The 12,890-nt window shown below is 36.0% G+C and overlaps 1 protein-coding gene across 1 annotated transcript in view; it reads right to left on the bottom strand.

Moving 5' to 3' along the window:
* Window positions 1-12,890, bottom strand: part of LOC150097276 (BAI1-associated protein 3-like) — a 533,976-nt gene that overhangs the window by 173,591 nt on the left and 347,495 nt on the right. The window contains 1 exon segment of the mRNA XM_090407633.1: window positions 8,928-9,051. Within this exon segment, the coding sequence (XP_090263759.1) occupies window positions 8,928-9,051 (124 nt within the window).

Below are 12,890 nucleotides of genomic sequence, written 5' to 3'. Positions count from 1 at the left end.
CTAAAGGCCCTTGAAAATGAGATGAGAATATGTCTTTCAAAAACAAGGTCTAATATCAAAGAAATATGCAAACAACACCAGGCACATATTTCACATTAAGTTCATATTTTATTATCTGAACCTTTATAATAGCTTTTGTTTTGTATGTTTTTGGGTTGTTTGAAAATAAACCAATTTAGTTTAAATAAAATCTGTTTTCTTTTAAACACGCTTTCCTTCATATCTTTAGTATCTGTAATATCAATTTATTTATGGGTTATAAATGCGAGTCTTTCAGAATCAATAAATCGGCACTTTACTCTCTATAAAAAGCAAATAATACTAGGGGTGCCATGAAATTTATTTATTGATTTTAGTGTGCCACCAGACAAAAAAGTTTGAGAACCACTGTGTTAGACCATTGTGTAGATGTGGTTATACTTAGTTTTAGCGAAATTGATAATATTTTAGAAAGAGTCCCAAGAAGGCAAAGTTTTTGAACAGGCTCATGGATAAAAATGTGGTATTTTCAATTAAGAAGGAGAGAGAGAGGGGAATATGAGAAATTACAGAGCTGGTGATTATGACAAGCTTCAGAGACTACAAGCAAGGATGTTAGCAGCACATGCAAAATGGTCAGTGGGTGTTTGAGAGAAGCAGTATCTACCTATACTTAGAATTTGCTACATAAATCAGGTGGAGATTAAATAAGTAGCATCATTAAGCATGAGCAAAAAAAAAAAAAATTATTATTATTTTTTATATAATGCTGTAGAAGGAATACATACAGAGAATGATGAATCAGGAAAGTCGCGAGCAGTATAAATGGGAGAGAGAAAACAAGAGGCCATTGCTGGAAATTGTACAAGGTGGGTGTGAGCAGAGGCATGAGGAGAAAGTTCTTTGAATGGAGAGTGGTTGGTGAGTGGAATGCATGGCTCAAGTGTGTTGTGAATGTAGACACATTGAATCAGTTTAAAGCATAGTTGTATGGGCATTGCGTGCAATAGTGTGTACCTCCCACGATGAGTCTCTGACTCCATGGAGGTCAGATGTTAATAGTAATAATAATAATAATAATAATAATAATAATAATAATAATAAAAGCATAGGTGAGAAGGATGACTAATGTGGCAAGGAAGGCAAAATCAGATTACTTGAGGAAAATAGTTGAATAGGCTAGGCTAGAGAGCTCTTTTAATGACAAGTTCAGGATGAATATAGAAGAATAAATTTAATGCAAGTAGATACTCAGAAGGTGATAGTAGCAGAAGAAATTGTTAAATTAGTCAGTGTTCACTTTGTGAGTGTGGAGATACTGAAAGTGAGAGATGTGATAAGGATTAATATGGGAACAGAGATAGATGAATTGAGTACTCAGGATACTAAAAAATTTCGGGATTAGATATAGATGTTGAAAGTTTTAACACTTGGTTATATTATAAATTAAAGATGCCAAGAAATTATATTCTTGGTTTCATTCTTTATCCAAGTGTAAGTAAACAAAGTTTGCACATGAATTAACTTCATGACAGGGCAACTCGTATATAGAGACTAATGATTTTATATCAATTGCCTTAGTACCTCACAATGCAAAGCTTTTAGACATGTATATTGCTGTGCATTATGGGACAACACCAGCCAGACTTAATAGAGCCCTGTGGCATACTGCTGATCTTGTCTTAGTAACTTACTCACTTTTCGAATAAAGTGCAGCTAAGATGGATAACAGAAACTGTTACACTATGATATGATCAACTTTGGAAAGGAATATGACAGGATACCATATAAAACTGAATATGTAAACTGGATCCAACAGGATGAATATGGTCTCACATAGATAGAAGGATGGTTGAAGGAGAGAACTCAAGAGGAGACAGGTGATCAGCAGTATGCCACAGGGCTCTATACTTGGGTGTTATTATTTATTTTGTATTAATGATGATGATGTGATATTGGAGAGGGCAATAGTTAATATCAGTGAAAAACTGATCATACAAGGTAATTTAAATAAACTGACAGTGTGGACAAACAATAATGGTTGCCAATTTAATGTGGTAAGGTGTAAAGTTATATATTTTGGGATAAAAAGATTACGTCATCATGCATTTTCTGATAAGTACCCTCAATGGGTGTTCAGGCTACTATGACCACATTGCATGATTAAGTCTACATTATTGAAAAGATTACAAGATGTGTATTACATGGATGGAATTGGACTGTAAGAAATTTTGAAGGAAGGCATTTGGGAGTGATCATAGACAGAGAATTTGCAAAACTGGCAAAAGTTTCAAGGATCCTACTGACAAATAGAGATAACATTTTTATTCCTCTGTATAACACTTTGATATGACTATATCTGGTCTATTATGCAGAGATTTTGTCATTTGGGTTTATTGGGGATTTGGCAATGTTCAAGAGGATACAGAGGCATTGGTTAATAGTCTGTGGGTTATTTCTATGAGGATTGCCTGAAAGCTTGTAGATTCAAAGTTAGAAACAAAGGGATATAATAGAAACATTCAAGTTACATTACTAAAGAGGTTTTTATAGAGTAGATGATGAAGAAATATCATGTATATGATAAGACAGGAGAATGTAAGAGCTCATTCTGGAAGTCGTGCAAAATTGTAGTTAACAAAAGTATGAGGACTAAATTTTTTTTTTTTTTGCTTAGAAAGTTGTGAATGATTAGAACAGACTGGACTTTTGGATTAGGGCCAAACAATTAACTATAAAGTCAGACCACTTTGATTTGAAACAGAATATGTTTTTCTGGCCATTCTGCCAGTTTTTCAGGATAAAAAATTACTGTTTCCAGGAGATGAAATTCTGCCACTTCTCTATGAAACCACCAGTGGTGGCCTGTGAAGTTTTAAGTGGGGGCAGATTTATTTATTAATAAATTGGTTACTGATTAGGAAAAAAGAATTTTTTAAAAATCATTTTGTATAGGCAGCACCCCCATTTAAAACTTCACAGGCCGCCACTGGAAACCACTTAACTCACCTTGATCGAAAAAAATTTATGGAGATTCTCTTTCTTGACAGGATTCAAATGCAGGTCTTTCCAACAAAGGGCACTATTATTAGTAAATTAGCTATGAAGGCTAGAATGGATTGTCAGAGGTAGTCATGATTACTTCATCAATGAAAGAGGGATACCATAGGTACTGTGTCAATAATTGTTAGTGTATGGCCTCCTAAAATCAGTCTATACTCAATGGACATTATCTAGTAATAACTATGGTAAAGAAAGGCCTAGTTATCGTTCATTATTCATAATTATTATTATTAATATTATTATCCAGGCTTCCATGGAGTCAAAAGACTCATCGTGGGAGGTCGTTCTTAGGAAACACAAAGTTTATCATACCACTCCTTGACCGATCTTGTTCTAACCACTCTCTCAGGCAATGCATTCCACAATTCAACCACCCTCCATGCAAAGAAACCACTCCTCAACCTCTTGCTTACAGCTTCCTTTCATAACTTCCAGGGATCCCCTTGTCATCACTCCACCGTTCCACCAAGTGAAAGAACTCCCCAATGTGTACTCTGTAACTGCCTCTCAACAGTTTAAAAGTCTCGATCATATCAACTCTCCTTCTTCTATCCACCAAACTCTGCAGACCACATTCCCTCAGCCGATCCTCAATAACATTGTACAGTCCTGAAACCATCTTTGTTATCCGCCTCTGTACCCTTTCAATAGTTAATTTATTCCCTTCAAATCCTGGGGACCAAATATGAGAACAATAGTCTAAGTGTGGTCTGATCAGGGTCTTATAGAACGGAATGATAACTCTTTTATCTCTGCAGGTCAGCGTCCTTCTCAGTATTGTACCTTTGGTTACCTTCACCATCTTTTCAATATACTCAATGAATTTCAGTTTTCTATCAATCATCACCCCCCCCCCCAGATCCTTTGTTTCTTCTACTCCTCCAATCGAGTATGCATCCTCCCATCGATGGATCCCAAAGTTCAAGATTTTACATTTTGCAGCATTAACCCGACATCCCCATTCATTTGCCTACCTGTCTAGTTTATCCAAATCCTCTTTAAATCTTTTACCCTTTTAATAAAACGTAAGCTATTCTTCACATGTGATTCTGTCTTTCCTATGTGTGGAGCTACTAGGCTTGTATATGGATACTTTGCCAAGTTTGAGGTCAGGGAATCTCTCCAATCTACAATTGGCTGTCACGAAATATCTTTTTTGTACATTTTTGATGCTATGCTCCATAAATTCTTGGGACTAATGGATGTTTTGATGATAAAGAATGTTTAATTAATTAACTAATTAATTATTAGTTAACTTTTTTGATTAAGTCATTAGTTGTTATAATGTGCATGCTATGTGGGATCCTGGTCTAAGGATAAGTGGGTGTTAGAATCTACTAATAGGATGTTAATTTTCTTACATATTCATCTGTGTTCATAACCAGTGCTGCCTTTCCTCTGCCTTAACTATTACTAAGTTTTTCCAACTTCTGTTATTTATCTTAAAATATGTGGAAGCTGTCTACAGAACTGCTAAACTACAAAAAACTTAAGTATTCATTTAGAAGGGCAAACTAGTTCAGTTGCATAAAGGAGGTTCCAAGACTGCTAGCAAATTACATACCAATCATTACCTTGGGAGCAGTGGTAAAAGTTTTGGAAAAGTTGATAAAAGATCGAATCCAGGAAATGGATAGATAAGAATAATATATATCCTTTAAAGCAGGGGTCTTCAACCTTTCAGATAGTGTGGGCCGCATTAAAAATTTCAATGAAGCCTGCAGGCCACTAAGCTATACTGCGGTATTTAGAATTGTAAGATGCTTTCCAGATTCAGAAGGAATGCTGTGCATTTGATATTTAAATATAAACAAACTCAGCTTTAAGAGCATAGGTAGGAGTGGGGTTCATGATAAGTAAATACAATCAATACTTGAAAAAAGATAATTTAATGAAGAAAAAATTCATTTTTTACAATGTCAATGGGCAATGTTTTTCCTTGACCAGCTTGTCGATGTTGGCATCAATGTTGGAAGGCGCTATGCACAGAGACCAATATTCTCAAGATATTGGTCCATAATCTGAGTTCTTGTCTTGGACTTCACATGTTTCATTCTAGAGAAGAACTGTTCACATAAGTATGTGCTTCCTAACAAAGCATGCCGCGAAGATTAGGGAATGCATCCTCAGAAATGTAGTCTTTGTAAATTGTAAGCAAGGGCACATTAAATAATTTTTCTCTCAAAGAAGATTGTTTTGGAGTTCAAGCAATTCCATTTGTACTGAGCCTGGCATTTTGGCAGCATTGACACTGAATGGCATTGAAAATAAATCTAAAGATGACTGTTGGTTACAAAAATCACTAAATCTCTTCGATCTCAATTCGCAACATGGCTAATTTTGTAGCATATTCATCAAGAGACGAACAGTTGGACTCAGTGAGAAACCTGTGCGAGTTTTTGTGCGAATTTTTTTGCGAGTTGTGCCTCCCAAAGTTTGAGCTTGGCCACAAAAGCTTTGATGTGATCAAACAGAGTGTGCACCAGTTGATCTTTGGATTTTAGCCGAGTATTTAGGTCATTCAAATGCAACGAGATGTCGGTCACAAAGGCAAAGTCTGTCATCCACTTCGAATAGTTATATACCACAATTGGATTCCTCTTGGTTTGGATGAACTGCTGTATTTCGCTTCATAAGTCAAAGACTCTTTTAAGAACCTTCCCTCTGCTGAACCAACACGCATCACTATAATAAACCACATTGCATTGATCCGCTTCACACTCTTGCATCAAAAACTCTTCAAATTGATGATGATTCAGTCCTCTTGACCTAATAATGTTGATGACATTCTTAAATCCAATAGTTTTCGTGCACAAATTCTCCTGGTGGATTAAACAGTGATAATGAATGAAATCTTTTCTTCTAGTTCCGGCTCTTTCCATAGCAGCACAACAAACCCTTCGTGCTTTCACCATAGCAAGGGCACCATCATTTACCACACCCTCAAGGTTGGTTAAGCTGAGGTCGAAACGCTGGAGCATTTTGATGGCGGCTTCAAGAATATCAGTGCCTTTCACTGTTTCCTTCACAGGTACAAGTGCTAGCAATTCTTCTGTCACAATGAATTGTCGATCAATGCCACGGACAGAGATAGTCAGTTATGCTGTATCCTTCACATTTGTGCTCTCATCTAAAGCAAGTGAATATGATGTAAATTCAGATGACCATTTTTTAAAGTTCCTTCAATGTCATTGGCAAGTCCTTCGACACGTCATGCTACAGTTAGCCCAGACAAACTCGGTTTTTTAAACACTTCCTTATTATTTGGGCACAGAATATCCCCAGCAGCGATGAGACACTCTTTCATAAACTCGCCGTCCAAGAAGGTTTTTGATTTTTTACAATTTTTTCAGCTATTACATAACTTACTTTGATGCACACTTCGCTCTCTTCCCTCTGTCTTTTAAACGTACCCTATTGGCATTTTAATTCAATTTGGAGGTGGTTCACTTTGTCCACACAAAGCCGCCCTTGAAGGTGATCAAAATTGGACGCATGCTTTGTCTCATAGGGTCATTTTATATTGTATTCTTTTGATACTGACACTGACTCACGACATATTAAACACACTGCTTATCATCAATCGGCACAAAAAAAGTACAGATTAGCCCACTTTTCATTGAAAACCCGATAAGAATCACTTGATTTACGCTTTTTACTTGTAGATGCCATAGTAATGGAAGGTGAATCCAAAAAATGATCTAAAATGATCATGTGACAGTTATTATCCACTGAATGTGTCTCACACTAATGAAAAAAGTCTGGCAATATAAAACCATAATAGGCTATGGCTAACATGATGAGCCTGCATGAGCTTATGCACAAATATCATACTGTTCATGACTGACTGACTGACTGTGGATGAAATCCTCTTGTATTTATATGAAAATAACAAAGTATCAAGAACCTTCGAGATGTATCTGGAAGGCACTAAACAGCGCACTCAAACGAACTACTGCTTCAGCCATCTACCTGCGATGTTAGTACTAGTACTTAAGTACCACTTGGCACTGGTAGATGGCTGAAGAAGCATGTCTATTTAATATTTATTTTTATAGGATTTTATATAAAGTATCAAATGCACAGCATTCCTTGTGAATTTGGAAAGCATCTTACAATTCTAAATAATGCAGTATAGCTTAGTGGCCCAAAGGCTTCATCGAAATTATATTTTATTTAATCGCATTTTAATGTTAAGTAGTTATTTTTTCAAAATGGCTGGCAGGCCATGTATTGACGACTTCTGCCTTAGAGGATAGTGTGGCTCTGTGAACGATAGGTTATGCCTTAGCAATTTATTCACTTTTCAAAATAAGAATCATGCTGTATTATCAGCCAGTCTTGTATACATATTAACAACTTTGTATCCACCCTGATTTATATCAATTTGTGTTACAGAGCTCTAAGTGGTATCTTATCAAATGTTTTTGCAAAATCAAGCAGTGTCATTATGCAGTCATTTCCTTTATACAACTCAGCTACTGATGGCTTTTGCAAAAGCATTTCGTAAGATACCAAGCAGAGCTCTGTAACACAAACTGGAACAAATCAGGATGGATATAAAGCTTGCTGTTCTCCAAGAAATTGATGAAGATATGGTTATATCTAGATTACTGTGCTCAGGTCTGCTCACCTGGGTTTCTTAATGACGAGAACTGGAAGAGAGGATTCAGAAGTGAGTAACCAAAATGGTGAGTATAATAAAATTAGTTTAATCCTTTTTCCAAGTGTGAGCAAACAAAGTTTGTGCCTGAAAGTATCTTCAGGCACAAACTTTGGACTAGGGTAAGGTGGTACAACACCAGGGCAACTCATTGCAAAGGTGGAGCAAGCTACCAACACTCCTATCTCAGTATCTCCTATAATGCAAGACACATCTCCTTGCAGATATGTCTAATGTTATGTTATGCATTAAGGGAAGGGCCACTACCCAGACTAGTTTCGGCCTTTATTGAGGTCTCTTCAGTAGGAGCCAGGCCCAAGTGGAGATACCAGGCAGAAGCATTAGCAGGTCATCTCTACCTATAGGAGTTGCCAAATGGTGTGCAACCTTTTTTTTAATAAATTACTCTGGATTTAGAGAAAGATGTTGAAAGTTTATTTTTCACTTGGTTAGAGTATAATAAAATTAGTTTAATATTTTTTCCAAGTGTGAGCAAACAAAGTTTGTGCCTGAAAGTATCTTCAGGACTGGGGTAAGCCTGGTGTTGTACCACCTTACCCCAGTCCTGAAGATACTTTCAGGTGCAAACTTTGTTTGCTCACACTTGGAAAAAGGATTAAACTAATTTTATTATACTCTAACTAAGTGAAAAATAAACTTTCAACAACTTTCAACAAGATGGTGAGTGGTTAAGGGTTGGAAAAGTTGGTTGACAGGCAGAAAGGAGGAGATGTGATAAAACATTAAGTTACTAATAGGGTTTTATAGGATTGATGTTCCTCCCCCCTACTAGTGCTTGGCTAAGGGAAGGAACAAGTCACCACCCAGGAAATTTAAGTAACAATGTGGTTAGAAAAGGTGTGAAGACATTTTTTGCTTGGAGAGTGAGATTTTTGTTTCATTCAAATGCTGCCTTATGCAGTTTGTGATTGTTCTTCATACCATATACATACAAATATACACTCTTCCAAAATGGACTAGGTCACCACAGGAGATGGAAACCCAAATCTTCCTCATTGAGAGATGTCTTCACCCATCAATGGAGATCCATATACTGTGGTTTCCTTTCCAACTTTTCTTTTTACTGGCATAGCAAACCAAAAATGAATAGAAACTGTCTAATATATATATATATATATATATATATATAAAACATATTGCTATGTAAAAAAGGAGATATGAAGGGAAAAAAAAAAATATATATATATATATAATGCTTTACCTTATCCAAATCTACAGCTTTCTTTATCCTTTGATTAGCTTTAATTCTGGCAACAGTAAACCACTGGCGAACAGCTTCAGCAAACCATATGTGAAAATTAGTGATTGTCAAATGTTTTCTTTCTCTAGAGGAAGTGAGAAAAAAAGCATCAATATTTTAGCACTTCATGATGTGGTTGATTGCAATGTTCTTTTTCATAAATGATTATAAAAGATTTATGAAAGTATGAAGTAATGCATATATCATTCTGTCCATTATTATCATTATTACTAGTATGACACCTAGCTGTATTACCAGAATTGAGAGTAAAGACAAACATTTATTTTATGTGAATGTGTAACTGAAAACAATACTTAGCCAGAAAGATGTTACTTTTTTTTTTTTTTTAATTTTTCCTCCAGCTTAATTTTTCCTCACACAATACCACCATTTTGCTTAACATGCAATATGATTTTGACTTCATCCTATTATAGAAGATCATTATTACAAAATTTCTTTGTATGTTATTGAAGGCGGAGGAAATAAGAGATCATGGGTAATGGTGGATAAGGATCTAAAATTTAGAGGGCATGTTGCCAAAATTGTGAGGACAACAGAACGAATTCTGGGAATGATGTGGAGGACACTGACTTCTGGAAGTAAGAAGATTCTTGTTCCATTGCATAAGTCTCTGATTAGGTTGCACATAAACTATTGTGCACAGATTTGGTCACTTGGTTTTCAAAAGGATGAAGAGATATTGGAAAGGGTCCAGATGTGATTGACTAAGGTAGTTTCTGATCTCTGGAATATTGAATATGAGAAAAGGTTGATAAGATACATTCTACAGAGTCTAGCTGATACAAGGAAGAGGGATGATATGATAAAGACATACAAGTTAGTAAGAGGTTGTTATAGGATCAACACTGAAGAGGTTTTACAGAAAACAGTGGGAGATCAGGGGAGAACAAGAGGTCATCTCTGGAAGCTGTATAAGGATGGCATGAACAAGGGAGTAAGAAGAAGTAGATTTTTGCATGCAAAGTTGTGAATATTTGGAATGCCTTGCCTGAGAGTGTGGTGTCTGCAGTGAATTTAAGTGTGTTTAAACCAAGGTATGATGAGCTCATCATCATTGTGTGTATGACAAAAGAACCTCCTATCTTAAGATCCCATGGAGTCTCTGACTCCATGGATATTAAGATAATAATCATCATAATAATAATAATATAGTGAGGATTACTTAATGCAGCATTTTCCACAGCCTTGATGCAAAAAAGCAAATAACATGAGACTATTTTTCAGTGGGCATAAATTAGTGGGGCCATCTGAATTTAAAGGGTTGTTCTGCTTTTCTATATGATTTTGGCGAAAACATTATTATTTGCATGATGAACACACTTTATTAGCATATTTGGACTCAATACTTGGTCCTGAGTTGTTTACATCAATGATACAGAAAATTATTTGATGGGAATATTCAGTTTTGCTGATAATGCAAAACTGAGAAGGGTGATAGTATGGGCAAAGGTAAATAGTTACCACTTTAATGTGGCTAAATGTAAGGTGATAAACTTTGTGAAGAAGAAAAAAATCAACAACTAGCGTACTATATTGATGGAAGTGAACTACAGAAAACGGATGTGGCCAAGGACTTGAAAATGGAGAAGTTCAAGTTCAGATGGTATATTGCAAAGGCAGCCAAAACAGTACATCAAATTACAAGGTTATTCAAGAACAATCTCCACCACTCAATTCACCAACTTTACAATCATCATCTACACCAATGCCATCTACTGTCCACCACCACCACCACTAGTATTTTCACAGACAATTACAAACATCCATGCCCACAGCGGGATTCAAACCCAAAGCTAAAAGGCTGTGGGTTCGAATCCAGAATAGTTTAGTAATAAGGTGCGACACCTTTTTTCTTCTTGTATATGGAAATATGACTTCTGCATTACTTCAACCTTGGTATGAATTGTGGGCCTGGCTCTCACTGATGAGACCTCAACTGAAGTCAAAACTAGTTTGGGTAGTGACTCTTCCCACAATTCATAGCATTATACATGCATTATGGGATACTAAGGCAAGTGATGTGAAATCATTAGCCTCTATATACAAGCTGCCCAGTCGTGTGCAACTTTGTTTGCTTATACTTAAATAAAGGATTAAATCATGAATATAATTTCTTGCCATCTTTATTTAATAGTAATGCTAATATTTCTTTGTATACAAGGATGATCAATTTGGAATTTTAATTTTTTTTTACTTTATTAATCATAATAGCAAATGCAAATACAGGGTGTTTCAAAAAGAATGTCGCGATTTGAAAATTGTATATCTCTGCAACCACGAACCACAAATGAATACGACATTGAGCATTTGTAATTGTGGCGAGTGAAACTTTAGGCATTACTTCATACTTGGAAATTTATTTTGTAACTGTATCACATTTTCATTATTAAATATAATTACTTGAAATCGTGTCATTCTTTTTGAAACACCCTGTATAATTGGGAACTGTGACTTTAACACAAAATGCAGATGAATTGCACAAAGTATGAGATTATATTATTATTATTAGCATCACACCTTCATAGAATGAAAAGATTTATAATGGGAGGTCACTACTGTCACACACACACAAAATTGATCAAATTTTGTCTGTGTGAGTGTGATTGTTCAGGCTATGCAACCACTCTCTACAAAGAACTTACTCTTCACTTCCTTGTTCATACCCTCCTTATAGTAGTTTTCAGGGATGGCCTCTTGTAAAGTCAAGGATACATCTCTCCAAAAATGCCAAGTGATCTTTAAGATCACTTCAAATCACACTGAGTGGCTCAAAATATCAGTAAACTCATCATTTCTGATCTGAATCATCACAGGGCAAGACACTCAGCAGTACCACCTTCATAGAGACCACTTCAACACAAAGGTGCATCAGTGGGAGCCAGACTCAGAAGAGATATCACAATTGATTTAATGCTGAAACCATATATTTCCCAAATAGAAGTAGTAAAATAAAGTAGTAAAAGTAGTAAAAAAAAACGTTTTTCACTTGGTTACAAATTAAATTAAACTTGCCAAGACATTATATTCTTGTCTTATCCTTTATCCAAGTATTATTATTATTATTATTATTATATTATTATATAATAATAATTATATTATTATTTTATTATTATTATTATTATTATTATTTTGACTCCAAGGAGTCAAAAGACTCATTGCGGGAGGTCCTTCCTAGAAAACATAAGTCTATCAAGACTGATTGTGGGAGGTCCCTCCTAGGAAATACAAAGTCTATCATACCATTTCTTAAACTCATTGACCGTTCTCGCTCTCACCACTCTATCAGGCAATGCATTCCTCGGTTCAACCACCCTCCATGCAAAGAAATCACTCCTCACCCTCTTGCTCACAGTTTCCTTTAGTAACTTCCAGAGATGGCCCCTTGTCATCACTCGTTCCTGCTGTTCAACCAAGCGAAAGAACTTCTCGGTGTCAACCCTGTAACCACCTGTCAACAGTTTATAAGTCTCAATCATATCACCTCTCCTTCTTTTATTCACCAAACTCTACAGTCCACATTCCCTCAGCCGATCCTCAAAACTAACATTGTACAGTCCTGAAACTGTCTTTGTTATCTGCCTTTGCACCCTTTCCACAGTTAATTTATCCTCTTCAAATCTTAGGGACCAAATCTGAGAACAATACTCTAAGTGTGGTCTGATCTGGGTCTTATACAACGGAATGATAACTTTTTTAGCTCTGCAGGTCAGCGTCCTTCTCATTATTGCAGCAATCCTCTGTGTTACCTTTACCACCTTGCAATATGCTCCCTGAATTTCAGTTTTCTATCAATCATCACCCTCAGATCTCGTCTCAGCTACCTCCTCCAATAAAGCTCCTCCAATCGAGTATGCATCCTCCCATCGATGGATCCCAAACCTCAAGACTTTACATTTTGCTGCA

The sequence above is a fragment of the Typopeltis vanoorti genome, chromosome 17 (genome assembly GCF_054136105.1).
Source record: "Typopeltis vanoorti isolate ZY-2024b chromosome 17, IOZ_Tvanoo_1.0, whole genome shotgun sequence".
Classification (NCBI taxonomy): Eukaryota; Metazoa; Arthropoda; class Arachnida; order Uropygi; family Thelyphonidae; genus Typopeltis; species Typopeltis vanoorti.
The sequence above is the reverse complement of the archived record's forward strand: the minus strand, read 5'-3'. Positions and strand labels throughout refer to the sequence as shown.